General features: G+C 37.5%; 1 protein-coding gene across 1 annotated transcript in view; it reads right to left on the bottom strand.

Annotated features, from left to right (window-relative positions):
* Positions 1-18,872, bottom strand: part of Ryr3 (ryanodine receptor 3) — a 369,815-nt gene that overhangs the window by 346,421 nt on the left and 4,522 nt on the right. Inside the window, exon 3 of the mRNA XM_047539293.1 lies at positions 16,464-16,619. Coding sequence (XP_047395249.1) covers positions 16,464-16,619 — 156 coding nt within the window. The remainder of the gene's footprint in view (positions 1-16,463; positions 16,620-18,872) is intronic.

The following is an 18,872-nucleotide window of genomic DNA, read 5'->3' as shown; positions in this document are numbered from 1 at the left end:
CATCCTTATATCAGATAAAGTGAACTTCAAGCCAGAGTTAGTCAGAAGGGATAAAAAAGGACATTTCGTACTACTTAAGGGAATCATAAATCAACAAGACATATCATAAATATTTATGACCCAAGCAATGGCACATCCATGTATATCAAACAAACCCTTCTAAATTTCAAGAATCCAACAGATCATAACACAATAATACTAGTTGACTTTAACACACCTCTCTCACCACTGGATAGATCTTCCAAACAAAAACTAAGCAAAGACACTATAGAACTAAATAACACAATCAATAATTTAGACTTAATGAACATATATAAAGTATTTCATCCATCAATGAGAGAACAACACTTTCTTCTCATCAGCACATGGATCCTTCTCTAAAATAAACCATATATTATGCCACAAAGCAACTCCTAGCAAATACAAAAAAATAAAAATACTACCCTGCATTCTATCAGATCATAATGGAATGAACCCCAGAAATCAATGATAAAATAAAAAATAGGAGCTACCCCAACACCTGGACATGAAATAACACACTATTGAATGATACATGGATAGCAGAAGAAATCAGGGAGGAAATTTAAAAAAATACTTAGAGGTAAGTAAAAAGACTGTTATATCAAAATTTCTGGGACCCTATGAAGGCAGTGCTAAGAGGAAAGTTCATTGCATTGAGCTTATTCATTAAAATAATAGAAAATCAATGAATAAATGACCTAACATTACATCTCAAATCCCTAGAAAAAGAACAACAGATCAACACCAAAATTTGTAGAGGACAGGAAATAATTAAAATCAGAACTGAAATCAAAACAAAAGAAACAATTCAAAAAACTGACAAAATGAAAAGTTTGTTCTTTGAAAAAAACAAATAAAATTGATAAACCATTAGCCAACCTAACAAAGAGAAAAAACTCAAATTACTAAAATTTGTGAAAAAGGAAATATGACAACGGACATTAGACAATTAGAAACTATTTTAAAAATTCATACTCCAATAAAATAGAAAATCTTGAAGACATTGACAAATTTCTAGAGATATGTGATCTACCCAAATGGATTCAGGAAGACACAGAAAATTTAAACAGATCAATTTCAAGTAATGAAATAGGAGATGCCATCAAAAGCCTACCAACCAAGAAAAGCCCAGGACTAGATTGATTCTCAGACAACTTCTATTAGATCTTCAAAGAAGAATTAACACCAATACTGCTCAAATTATTCCATGAAATAGGAAAGGAGGGAACCCTTTGAAATTCATTCTATGAGGCCAGTATCACCCTGAAACCAAAACCAGACAAAAACATATCAAAGAAAGAAAACTGCAGACAAACATCCCTTATGAACACAGACACAAACATTCTCAATAAAATTCTGGCAAAATGCATACAAAAACATATTTAAAAGGTAGTACACCACGATCAAGTGGGGTTCATCCCAGGGATACAAGGTAGGTTCAACTTACAGAAATCAATAAACTTAATATATCACATCAAAACACTTAAAGACAAGAACCATATGATTATTTTGTAGATGCAGAAAAAGCATTTGACAAAATACAGCACCAATTCATGATCAAAATACTAGATTAGGGATAGTAGGAACATACCTCAACATTGTAAAAATTATCTATGCTAAGCCCAAGGCACATGTAATTCTAAATAGAGAAAAATTGAAGGTCTTCCCTCTAAAAACTGTAATAAGACAGGGATTCCCTCTATCACCACTTGTATTCAACATAGTCCTGGAAACTGTAGTCAGAGCAATTAGACAGATGAACGGAATTAAAAGGATATGAATAGGAAAAGAAGAATTCAAACTATTCACTATTTGCTGACGACATGATTCTATATTTAGAGGATTCAAAAAATTCCACCAGAATACTTCTAGAATAAATAAATTCAGCAAAGTAGCAGGACGTAAAATCAATACCTATAAATCAAATGCATTTCTATACATCAGTGATGAATCCACTGAAAGAGAAATTAGGAAAATTACCCCATTCACAAGATTCCTCCCCCCCAAAAAAATTCTTGGGAATCAATCTAACAAAAGAGGTAAAAGACCTCTACATTGAAAACTACAGAACTCTAAAGAAATAAATTAAAGAACACCTTAGAAGATGGAAAGATTTTCCATGTTCTTGGATGGGCAGAATTAATATTGTCAAAATGACCATACTACCAAAAGTACTATACAGATTTAATGCAATTCCTATTAAAATATCAATGATATTCTTCATAGAACTAGAAAAAGCAATCATGAAATTCATTTGGAAAAATAAGAAACCCAGAATAGCCAAAGCAATTCTTAGCAAGAAGACTAAAGCAGGAGGCATCACAATACTAGACCTCAAACTATACTACAGAGTCATAGTAACAAAAAATCATGGTATTGGCACCAAAAGCAGACATGTAGACCAATGGTACAGAATAGGGGACACAGAGACAAACCCACATAAATAGTTATCTCATGAACTAGACAAAGGTGCCAAAAACATTCATTGGAGAAAAGATAGCCTCTTCAACAAATGGTGGTGGGAAAACTGGAAATCCATATGCAGCACAATGAAATTAAACCTTTATCTCTCACCCTGCACAAAAGTCAACTCAAAGTGGATCAAAGACTTAGGCACTAGAACAGAGACCCTGTGCCTAATAGAAGAAAAAGTAAGCTCAAATCTTTATCATGTCAGCTTAGTGTCTGACATCCTTAACAAGATGTAAAGCACAAGAAGTAAAATCAAGAATCAATAAATGGGATGGATTCAAACTAAAAATCTTCTAAGCAAAGGAGACAATGAATAACATGGAGAGTGAACCTATAGAATTGGAGAAAATCTTTACCACATGTACCTCAGAGCACTGTTCTCTAGGATATATAAAGAATTCAAAAAACTTTACACCAAAAAACAAATAACTCAATCAATAAATGGGCTAAATAATGGAAAAGAGACTTCACAGAAGAAATTCAATCGATCAACAAATATATGAAAAAACGTTCAACATCTTTAGTAATTAGAGAAAGGCAAATCAAAACTACTCTAAGATTTCATCTCACTCCACTCAGACTGGCAATTATCAAGAATACAAGTAACAATAAATGTTGGCAAGGATGTGGGGGAAAAGGTACACTCATATGTTGCTGGTGGAACTGCAAATTGGTGCAACCACTCTGGAGCAATATGGAGATTGCTCAGAAAACTTGAAATGGAACCGCCATTTGACCCAGTTATCCCACTCCTTGGTTACCCAAGAAACTTAAAATCAGCATATTACAGTGACAGAGTCACATCAATATTTATAGCAACTCAATTCACAATAGCTAAACTATGCAACCAACCTAGGTACCCTTCAACAGATGAATGGATAAAGAAAATGTGGTATATATACACATGAAATATTACTCAGCCTTAAAGAAAAATGAAATGATGACATTTGCTGGTAAATGGATGGAGCTGGAGAATAAGTCAAACCCCAAAAACCAAAGGCTAAATGTTTTCTCTGATAAGCAGATGCTGATCCATAATGGAGGGTGGGTGGGTAGGGAAGAATGGAGGAACTTTGTATTAGGCAGAGGAAAGTGAAGGGAGGGGAGCAGATGTGGCAATGTGAAGAATGGTGGAATGAGACAAGCCCTATTACCCTATATACATGTATGATTATACTAACGGTGTCACTCTGCACCATGTGCAGCCAGAGGAATGAGAAGTAGTGCTCCATTTGTGTACATGTATCATAATGCATTCTATTGTCATGTATAGCTAATTCAAACAAATTAAAAAATAAAAAAGGAAGTCTAGTTTCAAGCTAATGTTCACAGTTTATTTTGGAACTTGGTTTACTTTAGCAGGAGGCACGCAGAACAGCATCACACCTCCCGTGTGCTCCTTAGCCTCCACAGCTCTTTCACTTAATCTCTCTTCCCTGTTTGGATGGTGATGTGGTTGCTGCCACAGAATTGAGAAACCCTATGAGGCTTTTATTACCAAGGCAGTGGTAGCCAACGGCAGAGGGATGGAAGCATGTGTCTCTCTTGGCCTTTGAATTATACACATTGGAAGCAGAAGCTTCAGGAAAGAAAGATGAGGCACCCACAATGGCAGAGGAAATGCCAACGTGGGACTGAAGGCTGACAGAGAACAGAGATGGTGAATGCTAACAGGAAGAACTGTCTCCACAGAACACCGTCATCTGCATCACTTTACCTTCTTAGGACCTCTAGCATGCCAGGTCCTGGCCTTGACCACACTATTCTAGAGGCTTATGACTTGAGATTGGAGGTGGACATAAAACTCATGACAACTAATGGCAAGGGCAAAGCCGAGCTTCTCAATGTTTTGAATTTTTTTCCCTATGTCTTGTCCCAGTCTGAAGCTGAATCCAAATTCCAATGTGGACATGCAGTTTTTATTTTAGTCTCCTACATAGCATTTTTCTTTGAGAAAAATCTGTCTATTGTTATAAACTAAGTTCTAGATTTTAAAAATTTGGCGGGACTACATGGGCAGATATTCATAATATTTTCAGCTGTAGCTGTAGAAAACCTTGGTGGAAATAAATAGTGCAAACATTTTTTTCTCCAAGATGGAGAAAGTCCTCTTATCTCTCCAAAGAGAACTAGATTCAGTCCCCCAACTGCCTCACACTATTTATGTACATCCACCAGATATTGAAATCTGTAAGGGGTCATGTGGTACTCATCACACACAGTAAAAAAAAATACATTCATTAGACAGGAATTTAGCACTATGAGTCAGTGGCCACAGGAATTAAAGATGCTCACTTAGTAATAAGCACCACTTGAGTATGGTCACAGAAAGACATATCACCTCTTAGGCTCTATCTTCTTCAACAGTGCCAACCTTATCAGGAAGGATTTTAAATATGGGAGAAGAATAAAATCAAAAGACTCACTGAACTGTGGAAGTTTATTGAATCCCCAAACCTTCTTCAGTTGAAGTCACTTAGACTTTACCCAAGGCATGAGTTAGCTCTAATAGACTCAAGGAAACCTTTAGGACAGTCTTCCTACTTGAACCCAATCCATCACTCAGAATATGGTGAGATTGACCAGAAAACATGTCGAATACTGCCTCTGTTCAACCACCCAAATTCACGTCACTGAGTTTTCATTTTGAGTTTCCTTCCTCTGCACTGCTAAAGTATCCAGCCCAGACTACTGAGGTTCTTCATCAACAATGGGGGCAGGGAAGAGATGCTATATGATAGACTAAGGCCTTTCTTTGCAATCTCTTGGAGAACCAGGGGTTGTGGCCAACATATGGTTGGGTTAATTCAGCAGCACCAGAGAGAATTAAAACATTGATAGAAACTGACAGAGCTGTGCCACACCTTACAAAGGAAAGTCCTTGCTCATGGTGACCAAGGAAAATCTGTCAGACCCTACGAAGATAAATGTTTTGAATTAGTGAGTTGTTCTCCACTGGCATTCTTTTGTATATTCTCCCTGAGCAAGATGGAGATGAAAGCCATGTTTGGCTTCTTATTAAGCTCGTACATTTTGGGAAGGAAGTGAGTTCTTTCATTACTATAGCAACTGGAAGCTTTCTATGGCAGGCCGCAGGTAAGCTTGAATGTGATACTAATGAGTCGAGGTCATAACTTTCATTTTATAATGACACCAGCACCCCTAAGATGACCAGCTACTCTGTCTTAGAGGATATTAGTCAAATGAGGAAACAGGTGTTTAGAGCCAATGACAGAAATGTAGCCCTGACACAATTTCTCAAAGTATGGACCGTGGACCACCGGTATACGAATCACCCCAAAGTTTACAAATATAAAAGCAGATATCAGGACCCAGTGGAGACACAAATGAGAACTGATGGATATGCTGGCTCAAGTTTGAGGACCAGCAGCTTTCTGAATGGGCTGTGCCAGACCCCATGGATACTGGCCAGGCTTTTCTTCTTTAGAGATAAAGATGCTAGACATGACTTATCTGGGCAATGGAGTAGTAAGCAAAAGCACAGCAACCATTTTTCAACTTGAAAAATGATGAGAGGAGGTTGTGAAAATTTTCTCATGAACATCAAAACATCAACTTTATTGACTTTTTTTTTTAAATATACAAAAGAAAAATACTCTTTAACTGTTTATGAGAGGTTTTGCTTGAAGGATAATATTAAGCCTTCTTGGGTTCACTCACTCTCATAGCTTGCATTAAATCCCCCAAACTCTCTTCATCTTTAAGAAGTGAATTTTTTTGAACCAAGAGGCCTCAGCTTATTAGGGTAATAATTCAAATTTCAAGTCAGAAGTGACTGCTCTTTCAAATGAGGAGGTGGGGGGAGCAATTATTCCACCCCCTGAGCTCTTAGGCAGCAGCACAGCTGCACCACCCCCAAAGCAATGAGATTCCCTTCTATGTTGAAGTAGAAATATCTTAGGATGTGTAGCGAAGTGCAAAAGTAGAGCTTGTGGCAAAAATCTCTGACGAAAGTGCTCCAATAAGAAATGGATCATTAGGTCAAGGATTTCTTAATTTTGTCAACCACTCTTGAGGTGAAAAGCAGCTATTCCAGAGAGGCTGACAACAACTTCTTGTACCAACTGTTCTCACCTGCTAAAGGCTTTGGACAAAGCTTAGTTGAGGTCAAGAGAAAAAAAAAAAAGATAGTATTTTCAAATGATTAAAAGATATATTAGTTCATATAGTTTGTTCAGGTCATTATTTAAAAAGATGAGAACTTTCTTTTTCTTTTTTAATGTCCATGAAACATTAAAAAAAGGACAGGTACACCATTGAAAGGAGAAATAAAGTTGTCAACTTTCATGTCTAAAAATCTGAACTTTTGAAACCATTTTAAACATTTCCTTTACAAAAGGCTCTTTAGATGACAGATGGCCTCTCAGGCCTCTGAGAGACTATTTTGCATAACATTTTAAGAAAGGAGGAGAGAAAAGAAAGCAAAGCCAGAACTCTTGAATCACTGTCCAGTGTTCTTTGTAAACAGAAGTGTGATTTGTGAATTACAAATACGCTCCTAACTTAAAAAGATCACACTCTATTACTTAGGTTTGATTCCCCAGGTTTTGAAATACCCAGGAAGAATAAAGACGGAAGATATAATGTGGATTGGTTTCTTAGGAATCAAATTCTAACTCATCCGCTTCACATTGTTTTTCTATGTAAAAGCAACAATTTGAGAAATTTTCTTCTAATCACATTTTTAAAAAGACAAGCCTTTGTGATCTCATTAGTAAGTTTAGAAATTGGTGGAGAAAAAAAATACTGCTAATCGAGACGAAAATAGTAGCTATTAGGTCTGAAGAACTGGGTATGAATAATACCTGCTCATAATTCACCTGGGGCCATTTGCCTGCTGTGAACAAGTAAATGACAAATGAACAGCAGAGCTCTGGTGCTACTTCACACACTGAATAAATTCTTTGTGAAGATTCCCACCACTGAGGTACAGATTGCCTTTAAATAAAAGGAGGGGGCAGGTGTTGCCTCCAGCAGATAAGTTATCATGACAGTGTTCATAACTCAGGTAGGAAGGAGGGCAAGATAAATGAGGAGCGATCTCAGAGTTAAGAGGTTGGACTTTTATTTTTTCCCTTTTTAAACTATGGATCCAGCAAATGACAAATGCATTAATAAACTTGACATGTGTTGTGAGTGGCTTCCAAGTTATTTCGTGGATATCTGTTTACCTCTCCATTTCGTCACTGTTAGAAATAGCAGAGCGTGAGACTCAGCATGGATGTAGAAATGGGAGGAAAACTGCTGAAAGAAGACAGGTTGGCTGACAGTTGGGGAGAACTAGAATGTGGAGCTCTGTTTCCAGAATGTGAGCAAAGTTAGGATTGTATCCCAATCCTTTGGCGAATTCATATGTGGAGCAATATGAAATGAGCCATTTTGTCCTGCCTACACATGACAATAATTGTCCCTGGTCTAGATGAATAGTAACCCAATGTAGAGAACTAACTGTTCAATGCAAAGCCCTACCCTGGACCCCAAGATTCCTGTGATAGGGCTAGCCCACTTGTTTTAGTCAGCTTTTTCACTGCTGTAACTCAATGATCTAGAGGAGGAAAGGTTTATTTGAGGGCTCACAGTTTCGGAGGTCTTAGTCCACAGAAGGCTGGCTCCTTTCCTCGGGGCTTGAGGTGAGGCAGAACATCATGGCAGAAGAGTATAGCAGAGGAAAGCAGTTCATATCATCAGGAAGCAGAGAGAGAGAGTCTCCACTCTCCAGATACAAAATATATACCCCATAGCTATGCCCCAATTCCCACCTCCTCCGGCCACACTCTACTAAAGTGTGGTGGCTAAAAGAAAAGAATGTGGGGATCTGATGGAATGACCACAGCATGCCTACAATCCTGAAGACTGCAGAACTGAACCCACAGAGGTTTGGACCTTTGTATTCCTTGGGCAGCTGCCATTCTCTTAATCCTCTGTTGTATCGCTTTTCCTCTTCTATATTCTCATTTCCCTAAGGTTTCCACCCTTCAATCCTGACCCAGTTTTTTGTTCCTTCTAAACCTACAAAGAGACTTATTCCATTATCCACTCCATCTTCTCCCTGAGCACCCCGTGCTCTTAGCTCTTAGCCTGAATAAAACCTGGCTCCTGTCATAGTCTCGGAAAGTCAAGGGTTGTATTTTTTCTTTTATATGTGAAGTCTACAGAGGAAAGAGTGGAAAACAGGAACCTCAAAAATGGAAGAGAGAACAGAAGAGGAAGGCAATAAGGGGGAGGGAGGAGGGTAATAAGTAGAGAGTAAGCGGGATGGGGGAGGTACTGGGAAATGAAATTTACCAAATGCTATATGTTGGTACACATGAATCCCACTGTATGTGTAATTATAATGCACCAAAATGTTTTTTAAAAGTTAAATATGTTTAATGAATCAACTGGACCTCTCCTATACCACTGAGGGAGGAAAAGACTCAGCAATAACACCCCTTGGTATACACCCAAGAGATTAGCATATTTGTCCACCAAAAGATACACACAAGAATATTTATAGTGGTTCTATTCTGAATAACCAAATATTGGAAATACCTGAACATTCATCAACAGTAGAATGCATAAACCATGGTATATTCATAAAGTGGAATACCATAAAAATGTGAACTCCTGCTACATTCAATCAGAAGGATGAATCTCACAGACATTATATCGAGAGAAGACATCTAAATCCCAAAGAGAAGACTTGCAATTTCATTTATATGAAATTCAGGATTAGAAAGAAAAACTCCAGAATCTACAGTTATTGAATGAGATCAGTGGTTACTTGAGCTGGGTAGAAGGAAGGGACTTGGTAGGTGTGAACTTACAGGTTCATCATAGAGCTTCTGATATGATGGAATTGCCCTTTGTCTGTACTTTTCAAAGTGGTAACCACCTCCTCATTATGTAAGTGCCTCAGCTCACCAGTCACATTTTGTTCTCCATAACCACATGGGGTTTGTCATTGCTGAAACGGATGGCACAGGAATGGAACCCATGGAAAGCTTGAGTGGGGTGATGGTTACTTGCACATATACGCATATAAAAAATCAGCAAGCTGCATGCTTAAAATTTGAACTTTGCTGTACATATGCTCCAAGAATTATATACACTTCAAAACTTAAAAAAAAAAAATTTCTGGTTCCTCCCAAGGGACCACTGGGTTACAGGATGCTCATTCTCTCATACCTTCCATAATGCAGGCTTATGAGGAAGGCCTGTGCCTTCTCCCTCCCAGTGCTATCTCCAGAACATATACCTCCCATGACCTGTCCACTTCTCCTTTAAGCTTCACACACCTGGTAACCATCCCCTCCTCTTGCTATTGGTGAACTTCCTTGACCTTTTCTTCCTTCACTGAAATCTCTGGCCTCTCTTCATTCCTGTTCCTGATAATTTCAGTATTCACATTGCTATGGATTTAATTATAGCCCCTAAACAGATGTGTTGGAGTCCTAACACCCACCCACTCATGATATGACCTTATTTGGAAATAGTGCCTTTGTAGTTATAACCATCTCTGCAGTATTTCTCTTCCTCTGTCATTTTTTAAATATCATTTTCTGGGCCATTGTCTCTTTTTACTCCATTTTTTTCTACTCTGACCTTGATTTACTATCTGTAAACCAATAACTTTTAAATATTACCTCTATCAGGACACTTTTGAACTCCTGATCTGTGTATCCAGATGCCTATCAAAACTTCCTCTTGGATGTCTTATAGGCCTTCTGAATGTAACATGTCTAAAATTCAGTTCATAAGCTCCATCACCACCCTCTGTCCTACTTTATTACTTTTTCAGTATTTTACCACACAGTAAGTCATCTAGAGGCAGCTGCAGCCTGTAACTCTAATGTCACACTGAACTCTTCCCTGCTTGGTTCCTTTGCCACCTATAAATTCCAGAAACCATACCTGAATGTAATCTGTTCATTTCAATTTCAAATGGGATTTCTCTTGCCCTCCAATGAAAAGTCCCTGTTGACATTCAGCTTCCATTCCTGTTACTTTGGAGTCTGTGCCCTTACCTCCTCTTTCTTATGCATGCCAAGAAAGCTGCACTCGATTTAATCCCCTCACTAACAGCTCAACTGTCAGTTCCCTTGAAATCTCTCTTCTTTTCTAGAGCTCTTTCCTCACTGCCTAGAAACATCCTTCTCATCATGGAAATTCCTTCTCGATAACCTAGACTTTGCTTCAGCAACCATTTTCTTCCTTTTAACACTCATTTCTTCAAAGACCTGTGAATATTCATTGATGAGGACTGTGTTTCAAGTCAGGGAAGAGACACAGAGGAATAATTCTGCTGCCAATAACAATGACACATTCTGGATGAGTATTAAAAATTAAACTGTTTGAAGGTTCTGGGAGCAACCTAAAACTGGAGGAAATAGGACTCTTAAAAGCTGAAAATTCAGCCAAGTGATATCCATATTTAATTAAGTTTTCCCCTGAGGGTGCTGCCCTTCATAGGATCCATGGTGGGTAGACATTAAAAAAAGGCTGCTATGGAGTCAGAGGCCTGAGTCTGGTGCTGTTGGACTGTCTGGAAATGGAAGGGGCTAAAGTTAGAAAGGAGGGAGCCACCACAGATTATGAAAACCCACAACTGATATACAAACTCCTCTCACGAGGTCATGAGCTGTTGGGGGGTAACATCCCAGTACCCAGTGAAAACAATATCTGAATGCTTAAAAAAAAAAAAAAAAAAATCATAAAAAGCTTTATCAGTTACCAAGATCTGGAGTGGTAAAATTGGGTGTTCAAATCTTGCTCTGTCAGATGGATTTAAGAAACATTGTAGGCTTTTTGTTAAAACCCAAAAGGGTCACATCCCTAGACCAAGCACTAGGCCCTAAAACCAAGGGCAAAACTAAAATAGACCAAGCCAGCACAAGATCAAGGTGGTACACCAGCAATTTAACTGCCCACTGAAGCATGATACAACACTCTTCAGGGGGAGATGACAGATGTGGGAATAACTATAAATGCCATCTGCGAGGCTCAATATACAATAAAAAATTCGACAAAAGAAAGAGAAAAAAGTGACAAAATTGAGAACAAAATCAGTCATTAGAGTAAGACCTACAAACAGACCTGATGTTGGAATAGTAGTCAGGGATTTAAATGAATTATTATTAATGTGATCTTTTTTTTTTTTTTTTTCATACTGAGGGTTGAACCCAGAGTCACTTAACTACTGAGCCACATTCAGCCCATTTTTATATTTTATTTAGAGACAGGGTCTCACTAAGTTGCTTAGGGCCTCACTAAGTTGCTGAGACTGGCTTTGAACCCATGATCCTCCTGCCTCAGCCACCAGAGCCACTGGGATTACAGGTATGCACCACCACACACAAATGTAAATTTTACAGGAGTGGATTTTCAGGAAAAATGGGAATAATAGGAGAAGAGATAATTTCAAGAGAATATTAAATACCTTAAAAATTAAATTTTGAATTTAAAAATAAAATATCTGAAATAAAATATTTGCTGGAAGTGGTTAATAACACATTTACATTCCAGAACAGAAGCAGTAATAAAATAAGTCAATAGAACTATGCAGACTAAAGTATAAATAAAAAATCAGCTGAAGAAAAAGAGAAGAACAGTCATAGTGGTCTGTGGAACAATATAAAACAATATAACATAAGTAACTGAGTTCCAGGAGAGCACAAAGGTAGCAGATAAAGTATTTTAGGAGATTATGGTCCCTAATTCCAAACTTGATGAAATTAAACTAAGAAATCTATGAAGCTCAGCAAAACCCAGACAGGGTAAATTAAAACAAAAGTACCCTCAAACACATCATTCAAACTGCTAAAAATCAAAGATAAAGGAAAATATTAAAACCTTCCCAAGAAAAAAGACATAACTTACAGAGGAATGGTGGTAAAAATGAGAGCTAACTTTCCATTAGAAACAAGGAATCCAAAGGACAATTAGCCATCATCTTTAAAGTGCTGAAAGAAAGAAGAAAAAAAGAAAGGCCAGGCAGGATTTTATATCCTGAGAAAACATCCCTCAAAAATAGGGACAAAAGAGGCATTTCCAGTAGAACAAGCAAAAGCTGGAGGGGTTGTCTCTAGCAAACCTGCTCCCAAGAACCACTAACGCACAATTCTTCCAACTGAAGGAAAATTCTGCCAAGTGGAAAGCTGGATCTGACGGAAAGAGTGGAAAGTATTTGAAATGATAAATACGTCAATATTATAAAAGACTCTTTTCTTCTCTTACAAGTTTCTTTAAGACAACTGACTCTCTCTCTCTATCCCTCTCTCTCGCTCTCTCTCTTTTTTTTTTTTTTTTTTGTACCAGGGGTACTTATTCACTGAGCCACATTCACAGCCCTTTTTATTTTTTTTATTTGAGACAGGGTCTCCCTAAGTTGCTTAGGGCCTCACTAAGTTGTTGAGGCTGGCTTTGAATTTTTGATCTTTCTGCCCCTGCCTCTCGAGCTACCAAGATTACAGGCATTTACCACTGAGTTCTGTGACAAATGACTCTTTAAAATAAAGACAAGAATGTATTGCACAATTTACAACATGCAGAAATAAAATACATAACAATAATAGCACAAATAATGCTTTAGAAAGTGTTATAATATTTATTCAAGGTAGATTGTGATGAATTAAGAATTTATGCTATAAATCCTAAAGGAACTACTCAAAAATTATACAAAGAGATAGGGCTAAAAAGCCAATGCAGGAGATAAAAGGGAATACTAAAAAACAAAACAAACCAACCAGACAAAAAAAAAAAAAAACTCTTGATTTCTCCTAAAGAAAGCAGAAAAGGAACAAAGTCCAGAAGGAACAAAAGCAAGATGCAAGACTAAAACTCCACAGTATAGATTGTTAACTGCAATAAAAGCAAGTGGACTGAACATTTCAATTAAACAACAGGGACTATAAAATGGGGTGGCAGATAGAACCTAACTCCATGCTGTTTAAAAGTGGCACATTTTAGACAGAATGATATAAGTAGATAAACATGGTGAAAACAAAACCATACAAGCAGTAAACCTTTATTAATATCAAAGTATTCTATAAGACCAAGGATGAGCAAATCATTTAATAAGAATCAATTCATCAAGGGAAAAAAAAGGCAAAATACATATGTACCTAATAAGAGAGCTTTAAGATACATGACACAAAATGGATAGAACTAAAAGGAGACAGACAAACCTCCATAGTTTTAACACCTTCCTCTCAGTAATTGATAGAACAAGTAGATACAATTCAATCATGGTACAGAATGTTTGAACACTACCATGAATATTCTTAGCATTCATAAAATAATACATCCAATGACTGCAGAATATACAATTTTTTCAAGTACACATGGGACATTCACCACATGGACCATATCCTGGGCCATAAAATAAGTACCAGCAAAGTGCTAAAGACTGAAATCATATAGTTTGTTCTCTGACCACAACAGAATTAAATGGGAAATCAGGAACAAAAACCTACGTCCCACTCATTCATTTTACTTTTTAAAACCATCTACTCATTGCTTAATACTTTTCACCTAACTTTCTGACTTCCTTACTGTTTTACAAGTTATAAAATGTTCTCCAGATCCTCTAATCCATGCCTGCAAAATATTTAATTAGTTTCATTTAAAGAAAAAAAACCAGGCAATATAACTGAGCCAATGAACATTTCATGAGAACTTGGTATGTATCTGACCCTATGATAGGAATCATAAGTAGCGATTGTGATGTGTCAATGTTGTAAAGCACTTCATAAAGCATGCCACTGAATCCTCATAATAATCCTGTGAGATGGATACGGTATTAAAGAAGAAACTGAGGCAGAGAGAAACAGTCATTTTCCCAGGATCACACAGCTATTAAGGGGATCAGAAACACCAGACCTGGCCATCTGACTCCAAGGTCATATTTACTGACCACACTACAGCGCCCACAGATGGGCACACTAGCATAACTCAATGCAGTAGAGGTCTGCTCCCCACTCCGTGATTTTCTCCATATCTTTCTGTGCCTTGTATCTCAGATACAGAGACACTTGGTCATCTGTCTTATCCCCTTTATAAACTTACTTTGAAGAAAATACAAAATAATCTCATTTGTGCTGTAAAAAAATCAGTTATAAAAAATTAAGGTTGTTTCACGTGCTTGCTCGCAACATTTGCAATTTCATAGTTCCTCTATGATCTAAGCTAAATGCATAGTTCTAACTTTGGAATAATAGGAATTCGTGGACTGATGTAGAAAAGTTGTGGAGGGGCATGGAGATGCACCTAGGTACTCTTGAAGCCTAACTGCAAAGATAATGTGGCTTCTTCACCCTTACATATAACGCCTTTTATTTCTGAGCACTATAGAAATTAGTGATTTAAGTTTAGAGAGAAGGATCTTCAGGAAGTCACTCAACTATTACAACTTGTAAGTTTCTTCTCTGTGAAAACAGTGTTTGCTTCATGGGGATGTAAATGTTGAACAGGAGGCACCATTACAGTATCTGGAATATAGCACAGGATGCCTGATTAAATGTAAAAACTAGACAACCACAATCTCGACTTACTCACCATTTCATATTACATGAAAGTTTGGTAGGGGTGTTTTTCTTTGTTTGGTTTTTGGATATCAAGGACTGAACCTAGGATTGCTTCACCACTGAGTCACATTCCCCAGCCCTTTTTATTTTGAGACAGAGTCTAAGTTGCTTAAGGCCTTGCTAAGTTGTGGAGGTTGGCCTCAAATTTGCCATCCTTCTACCCCAGCCTCCGGAGTTGCTGGGATTACAGATATGTGCCACCATGCCCAGGTATGTGAGTTTTTAAAAATAAGTTTTATAGTAGTTTACTCTTTCATATCTCAGGTCCATGGAGAATACAATTTACTAAAATATAAATCAAAAAAGTTCAAAGAAGAGTATACAACCTCAGGCCTAGCCTCTGTCTCTGCAAACTTGCAGACTATTTTTTCAGGAGTAAACATCAAATTCTTTCTAATCTCAAGATTACAAAAATTATGGAAAGTTATTTTTAGCTGAAAACTATATGTGATTTATGTCATCTATATAATCATGTTTGTACCACTGCTAATGTGTAATCCTGGATCTTGAGAACCTGTACAGCTTTCAGAAATGATAAGAGACCATTCTTCATTTTAAAAACAGGAAGTGAAAACAACAGGAAAATTTCAGTTTGAAAACTGGATTTTAAATCACATTTTCCAGTTTCAGTTGGCCATAATCAGTGAGACAAAGTGTTTTCTCAAAAGGGAGGCAACTTGGAAGGCTGAAGCAGGAGGATTCTAGTTCAAAGTCAGCCTCAGCAATTTAGGGAGGCCCTAAGAAACTTAGCAAGACCCTGTCTCAAAATTAAAAAAAATATAAAAAGGGCTGGGGAAGTGACTCAGTGGTTAAGTACCCCTGGGTTCAACCCCTGGTACCCAAAACAAAACAGAACAAAACAAAATAAAACAAAACAAAACAAGAAAACAAAAGGAGGTAGAACTTGGTGCTGACACCCAGGGCCCAAGGACTTGAGAAGACTTGCTACAGACTTTTAGAGGAACTAGGCTACATTGTTTCACTCTACCTATTTCAGTTTCCTCATCTTTAAAAATCAATGAAACAAAACACTCCCACATGCTTTTCACTTTTTGATGATGATCTATTAATTAAAGAAAGCAAATGCTGGAATTTGAAAGGTATGGTGATCCTACACACATCTGACAAGACCACAGAAGTTGAAAAATTGTCATCAATGAAGATTACTGTAGGATAAGGGTTGAGAAACTGTTTTCTCCTTCTACATGAGAATTTTATCCCCCCAATGAACTTTCCAGTTATGTTCCTGGGGCAATCAGATAAAACTGGTATATGGATTGTTACCAGGGAACACTGCTGGTGATGCACGTGACCCCTGATTGGCAGCCTGCATCTGGCCTGGGCACACAATTCATACCTTATGGGAAGTCGTATCTTTGGGATTACTTGAGTGTGGTGACTCTTGTAGCTAGGGATATCCTTTGCAGGGTCCCCAAATGCCATGCCTGTGAAGTTGGTGTAAGATATATTGGCTCCTGTGGTGCCTGAAGCATTTAAGCCATGGTGACTCTCATGCCAGCCTGCAATGACCTGAGCAGGCATCTGGGGGTGGGAAAGGCAGAGTCAGTCCCTGAACAGCTGCAAGGATTACTGCACAAGAGCACTGCTAGACACTTCCAGCTAGCAAGCCAATGCTCCTGTCTTTTGAAAAGGCAAATACTAACACTTTTTCTACTTAAAAAACAATTGTAAATGACATTTATTGCTATTAAGAAAAGAAAGAACCATTTCCTCTTTATGTTTCCTGGTCTGTTGTTATAACTGAGTCTTTCCTACAAAGCAAGGTCCCTTTTAATTCCTTGACCTGTGCTTACTTGATAGGGAAGCTGAAGAGTTGTGCTTCCATCATCTAATACCAGCAGATTTAGAGGACCTTCAAGGAAGAATAGGTCACATCAAACAGGGTCCAAGTCACAAGAGCTCTCCCCAGTGCTAGACAGTCATGATGATTTTATACTTTTGCTATTTCCTACCATCTCACTCTTTGGTGCCATAAGACCTTCTTTTTTTCAGACCTATACATGAAGAATATCTTTTGACCACTTTATCTCAACTCTTCTTTCTCAAAGGCTTTCCTTCCCCCTAGAGTTCATCTCAATTTAACTAGCTTGAAATGTCCTTGGCTGGGAATGTCCAAGGTCATTAGTTGCTTCCATAAGTAGCTGATAAGAATGGTGTTTGATGTCTGTGCCTGGTGCTCAGCACCAAGTTCAGGAATAAACCTTTTCACCTCACTACATGATCCATCTTAGATTCCAAGAACTTAAGAGTGGCACTGCTGGTTGTGAAATTTGATGGAAGAGAATTAGAATGACTATTTAGTGAAAAGGGAGGGGACAGGCAGCCAGAGAGAGGCATGCATAGTTGTAGCTGATCTCAGGAGAGAATGAAACTCCCAGAAAGTGGGTTCATCTAAGCAAGGCTGTTCCCAGGGATGATGATAGGAAGTCTGAATACCTACTTTATCCTTTCTATGATCTTGCCCCTATTTCCCTGTGACAACCCTCATGGTACAGTTGCTTAAAGACACACACTCACACAATGATTGTGGGAATGTTAACTGTAACAATGGATATATTCTCTTGGGAAAGCATGCCCCTGATCCTATGGATTCTATTCCTGGGTATTTGTTCCAGGAAGCTAAAATAAACCAACAAAACCACAAGCACATTTTTTTTTTAAACATCCATGAAGATTACATAGCAATGAGGAACTGGCTGAAACTCTGAAGACAGCATAATGTCCAAATAGCCACTGTGAGTTCAACTTGGACCATATACACATGCACAAGGACAAAGGAGAATGAAAACAGCTGTGACCAGGTGGTTAGATTAGGTATAATTTACTATATCTCTTTTAAAGATGCTTCAGTCTAATAAGACTAAGTCTAATAAGATAACCTTATTTAAATATAGAATGAAAAAAATAATATTAGAATCATATAGTCAAGTGGGATTTACGGTATTTTCTTATCCCTAAGGCACATGTAAGTGATATGGACTGTCATTTTTTTCTGGCAGATATACGCATTGTTAGGTCACGATATATAGTTTTATTTTCTAACCTGGTTTAAGTTGGACCATTTTAAATAGAGTCATGCTTATAGAATTATGCAACTTTACAACTAAATGAATCTTTAATCCAAGACTTTAATTTTAAAGCTTGAAATTTTATAAGTTAGAAGTTGATCCACAAATTTTCTGACTTTCACATAAAATAAGGTTTTATAAGTCAAAAAGTATAACAATATTATACTTAGTATTGTCATCAACTCTAGCTATTATTGAATGTGTTGTTAGGTTCAGTGCCACAACCTTCATATATATCATTTCTCTTTATTTTCACAGTCACCTGAAACCAGTTCAGTTTAAGTGTCTTGCCCAATATTAAATCACACTAAACAATTATTATGTAGTTTATCATGTGCTAGGCAATTTACATTTACTAATGTATTCACCCCTTTAATCCTGAGAACAAGTTTGTCAGGTAGATAAAAATTTAATTCCCACTAGTCAGATGAGGAAATTAAACTCAGGTGAGATACTCTGCCCAAGGTCTGGGCTTACCTATTGAGTGGTGGAGACAGGATTCCAATCCTGCCAATCTGACTCTAAAACTTGTTCCTTAAATCATTGCCTCATGCCCTACTCAGTGAGTGTCTACAAAATAGTTTCTAATTCAGATCAATACTCCTTCAGCTGCACTGTATTATGTCCAATTTGGCAGATGAGAAAACAGTTGAGTGACTTGTCTGTGGTCATATGACTAGTTAATGGTTGAGGATCAACTTCTGGA

Source organism: Sciurus carolinensis, chromosome 2 (genome assembly GCF_902686445.1).
Source record: "Sciurus carolinensis chromosome 2, mSciCar1.2, whole genome shotgun sequence".
Lineage (NCBI taxonomy): Eukaryota > Metazoa > Chordata > Mammalia > Rodentia > Sciuridae > Sciurus > Sciurus carolinensis.
This window is presented reverse-complemented; position numbering and strand designations above follow the sequence as displayed.